At 42.9% G+C, this 4,408-nt stretch overlaps 1 protein-coding gene across 1 annotated transcript in view; it reads left to right on the forward strand.

Annotated features, from left to right (window-relative positions):
* Positions 1-4,408, forward strand: part of GPATCH2L (G patch domain containing 2-like) — a 36,266-nt gene that overhangs the window by 2,751 nt on the left and 29,107 nt on the right. Inside the window, exon 2 of the mRNA XM_008567074.1 lies at positions 645-1,316. Within this exon, the coding sequence (XP_008565296.1) occupies positions 655-1,316 (662 nt within the window). The 5' untranslated portion in view covers positions 645-654. The remainder of the gene's footprint in view (positions 1-644; positions 1,317-4,408) is intronic.

Consider the following 4,408-nt stretch of genomic DNA (forward strand, 5'->3'; position numbering starts at 1 on the left):
GTGGGCTGGGGCGGGTCTGTATGGGGGACCCGAACCCTCGGACGGGAGCGCCAGCCGCGCTTCCCAAGCGGCGCACTATCCAGTGCGCCACCGGGCCGGCCCAACAGTCTTTTTTAACGTATGTCATTAAGTTGTCTTTCTGTTCCCTGCCATGTGCATTGTCAGTAGTGACCCCAGACCACTGAACAGTCCTTTATTCATCTTCAGCACCATGATGATGAACCTGTGTTTCTTCGACTCTTCTGTGGTTTTAAGGTTGTGTATTTTTCTGCTGATGAGACATTCTCTAATCTTTTTGGATCTCATCGTTAGGTAATTCAGTGACAAATTTAACTGGGGAAAAGGGAGAAAGATTTATTTCCCTGAGTTTGCTTGATTTTGCTAATATCCCAGTTGTCATCTGGAGAATGTTTGAGTTTTTGTACTTAAGAAATGTTGACTTCAGGTATTTAACAAGTGCCAAATACCTATTTTTAGTGGCTTAATGGGGCATAAATGGTAGGAACAGAGCCAGATGAAAGGTGACTTTATTTTCTATAGACAGGCAGGACTCTGGATTGCCATGAACAGTTTTATAAAATTATTCTGAAACAACAGATCCTATTCAGGCTTTCTTTTTTTTTTTTCAAACTTCCTTTTGGCAGATGTGGCCTCATGGATGAGCTGGTACATGACTTAGCCTCAGCCTTGGAGCAGACATCTGAGCAGAATAAGCTTGGTGAGCTGTGGGAGGAGATGGCCCTGAGCCCTCGGCAGCAGAGGCGGCAGCTTCGGAAACGCCGAGGCCGGAAGCGTCGTTCAGACTTTACTCACCTGGCAGAGCATACCTGCTGCTACAGCGAGGCCTCTGAGTCAAGTCTGGATGAGGCCATTAAGGACTGTCGAGAAGTGGCCCCAGTCACCAATTTTAGTGACTCAGATGACACAATGGTAGCCAAACGGCACCCAGCTCTCAATGCCATTGTTAAGAGTAAGCAACATTCTTGGCATGAATCTGACTCCTTTACTGAAAATGCACCTTGTCGACCACTCAGGCGCCGGCGGAAGGTAAAGCGAGTGACATCAGAGGTGGCTGCCAGCCTTCAGCAGAAGCTGAAGGTGTCAGATTGGAGCTATGAGAGAGGCTGCAGGTTCAAGTCTGCTAAGAAGCAACGTCTGTCCCGCTGGAAGGAGAATACTCCCTGGACCTCATCAGGCCATGGGTTGTGTGAATCAGCAGAAAATAGGACTTTCCTAAGCAAATCGGGGAGGAAAGAAAGGATGGAGTGTGAAGCAGATGAACAAAAACAGGGCTCTGATGAGAACATGTCAGAATGGTGAGATCTCCCTTCCTAAGTCAAAGATTTTCCTGGTTAATTTTACCCAAAGTGCAAAATCCACAGTCTTGATGAGTTATACTTTCTTTCAAACCAGCCACACTAGTCTTGACTTTGTAGCCTTCCTTTACTCAATTAGTAGTTTATCTCTAACTTTTAAAAGTACCATTCATGGGGCTGGCCCGGCGGCGCACTGGAGAGTGCGCTGCTTGGGAGTGCGGCGGCGCTCCCGCCGAGGGTTCGGATCCCATGTGGAGACCGGTTCCCGCTCACTGGCTGAGCGTGGTGCGGGCACAACACCGAGGGTTGCGATCCCGTTGCCGGTCCCCGGTACGGGCGCGACACCGAGGATTGCGATCCCGTTACCGGTCAGTAAAAAAGACAAAAAGGAAAAAAAAAAAGTACCATTCATGAATCTATTTCCCTATGTCAGAAAGGCTATATGTAATAGAAGCACATTTGTTTCTAAAAGTTGTTTAAAATTTGTACATCAAATGCATAACCAAGAATTTTATTTTAAAAAGCAATTTGCAGTTGTTTCTGCCATGTAGTTCATACATAGATACTGTTCTTTAGAACCAGGTTCTCAGCAGAGGCTGGTGTATATGAGTACAGTTGGCTTTCTGTATCTGTACTATGCCATTTTTATATAAGGAACTTGAGCCTCCACAGATTTTGGTATCTGCAGGGGGTCCTGGAACTAATCTTCCACCCTTACGGAGGGCCTGCTGTATATGTGTGTGTGAGAAAATGCAGGTGCCAGGTATATGGAGTTTGTAAATGTTCCTGTAAGCTGTCTTTCCCCATTAAGAATCATAGCTTTAGATACTTTTGGGATATAATTCTGTTACAATTTGACTATACTGACTTTATTTTTTATGGCTGACATTCAAGTTGTCTGAACACATGGTGGGCTTTGAAAATAACAGTACTGAGTCCCATTAGTCTTTTACTAAATATGATCAAGCCAGAAAAATTTGTCTGTAATGAGTGCATGTGTATTATCAGTGTAGTTTTCAGTAACTTTTTATTTTTTACATCGCAGATAGTCCTAGGAACATTGATACCCCCCAGCTCGATACTTAATCTGTGGTATCTGTTTCTTAATGAGGATGCCATTGGTGTTGTGGATGGGACAAATTCTTGGTGATGCATTGCAGGATGTTTATCATCTCTACATTGTTCCCACTCCTTTTCACTGTATCAAGCCAAATGCTGCCACTGGTGCTCCCTAGTGAACTGAGTACTCCCGGTTGAGAACCATTGTATTCTATTATTGTTAATATTAATTAGCATTTATTAAGCACTGACTGCCAGGCACTGTACTATACTTAATATATATTCTTATTTAATGTTCATGATTCCACTGTGTGGTAGTTACCACTATTGGTATTTTATAGAAGAGGAAAGTAAGGTTAATAGAGTTTAGTTAATTTGCCTAAGGTCACTCAGTGCCAAAACTGGGAATCAAACCTGATTCCAAAGCTCATTCTTAACCACCATGTTTTGCTGCCATTTGAGCTTGTCTTTTCCATGACCCTTTTCTGTCTCAACTTAACTTTTACAACTGTAGAACATATGACCTTTCTTAGGACTTTGCTTCTTCTGAAGTTTGTCTTAAAAGCAAAGACATAAATCTTAGGAACTCTGAGGTGAGACTGTGTCAGTAATGGGAGAAACTGTTTAGGTCTGTATGCCTGTATCTTCTCAGGGATGGTTTTTAATCTAGCTTTTCAACTTTTTCTTACTAACTTTGTATTTGCCAGTCTGCTCAGTTATATTGAGGTAGACTCATAATTTGCCTTTCCTAATTTTCCTCTAAAGTCTAGTTCTTTCCAAGGCCTTTTTACCCAATTTATATGCTTTTGGATTATAAAGGTATTTTTTCCTCATCATGTTATTTTTAATCAAATGAGAAATGCTTCGTCAACTTGAAGCCTTTCAAAGCCAAGGCCTTTTTACCCAATTTATATGCTTTTGGATTATAAAGGTATTTTTTCCTCATCATGCTATTTTTAATCAAATGAGAAATGCTTCGTCAACTTGAAGCCTTTCAAAACATTGAAACCCTCTATTGAGTCATTCAAGTTTGTTTTAATATTGAGCACACATAGTAAACAATAATTTTCTTACTGTTAAGAATAGTGATTTAAAAAATAGCTTTTTGGGATGATAGCTTGTGTATGCTTCTTTCCCAGCATTTCTTGTTAAACTATGACATGATTGTGTGTGAGAGAGACTATTAACACTCTCTCCTCTAAAATCGCTCAAGTATGGCTCTAAATGCAGAGCCTATAATCTAGCGGTGAGGTGCTTCAGTCTTCCTGCTCCTTCTTACCCCAGATACATCTATTGCACATTATAATCAGGCTGTGATCATATATATTCTAATTATCTAACAGTCTGAATAAATTGAGGTAGAGAGGAGTTCTTATTAAATTCTTACTCTTTTCAAATTGAGAACTTGTTCCCCATTTGGGACTTCAATCCCTGGTCTGTGACTTCAGAGTTCTTTCAGTAATGCCAAACTCCTTGTAGCTATGAAGGAATAATGGGTGGAGTAATAGCATACCTGGAATGAGAAAAATTATTCTTCAAGATTTTCTAATTATGTAGGCATCCTAAATTCTCCTTGACTTGTCCTGAATCAACTGTAATTACAAACAGAAGTGTTTGGGTTTTTTTTTTTTTTTTTTTTTTTTTTTTTTTTTTTTTGTCTTTTTTCGTGTCCGGCAATGGATCGCAACCCTCAGTGTCGCGCCCGTACCGGCCGGGGCCCGGCAACGGGATCGCAACACCCGGCGCTGCACCCGCACCTCGCTCAGCCAGTGAGCGGGAACCGGTCTGTATGTGGGATCCGAACCCTCGGAGGGAGCGCCGCCACGCTTCCCAAGTGGCGCACTGTAGCAGTGTGCCACCGGGCCGGCCCTTTCCTTTTTGTCTTTTTTTACTGACTGGTAACGGGATCGCAACCCTCGGTGTTGCGCCCGTACCGGACCGGGACCGGCAACGGGATCACAACCCTTGGTGTTGCACCCGCACCTCGCTCAGCCAGTGAGCGGCCGGTCTGTATGTGGGATCCGAACCCTCGG

The sequence above is a fragment of the Galeopterus variegatus genome, unplaced genomic scaffold (assembly GCF_000696425.1).
Source record: "Galeopterus variegatus unplaced genomic scaffold, G_variegatus-3.0.2 Scaffold290, whole genome shotgun sequence".
NCBI classification, from domain to species: domain Eukaryota; kingdom Metazoa; phylum Chordata; class Mammalia; order Dermoptera; family Cynocephalidae; genus Galeopterus; species Galeopterus variegatus.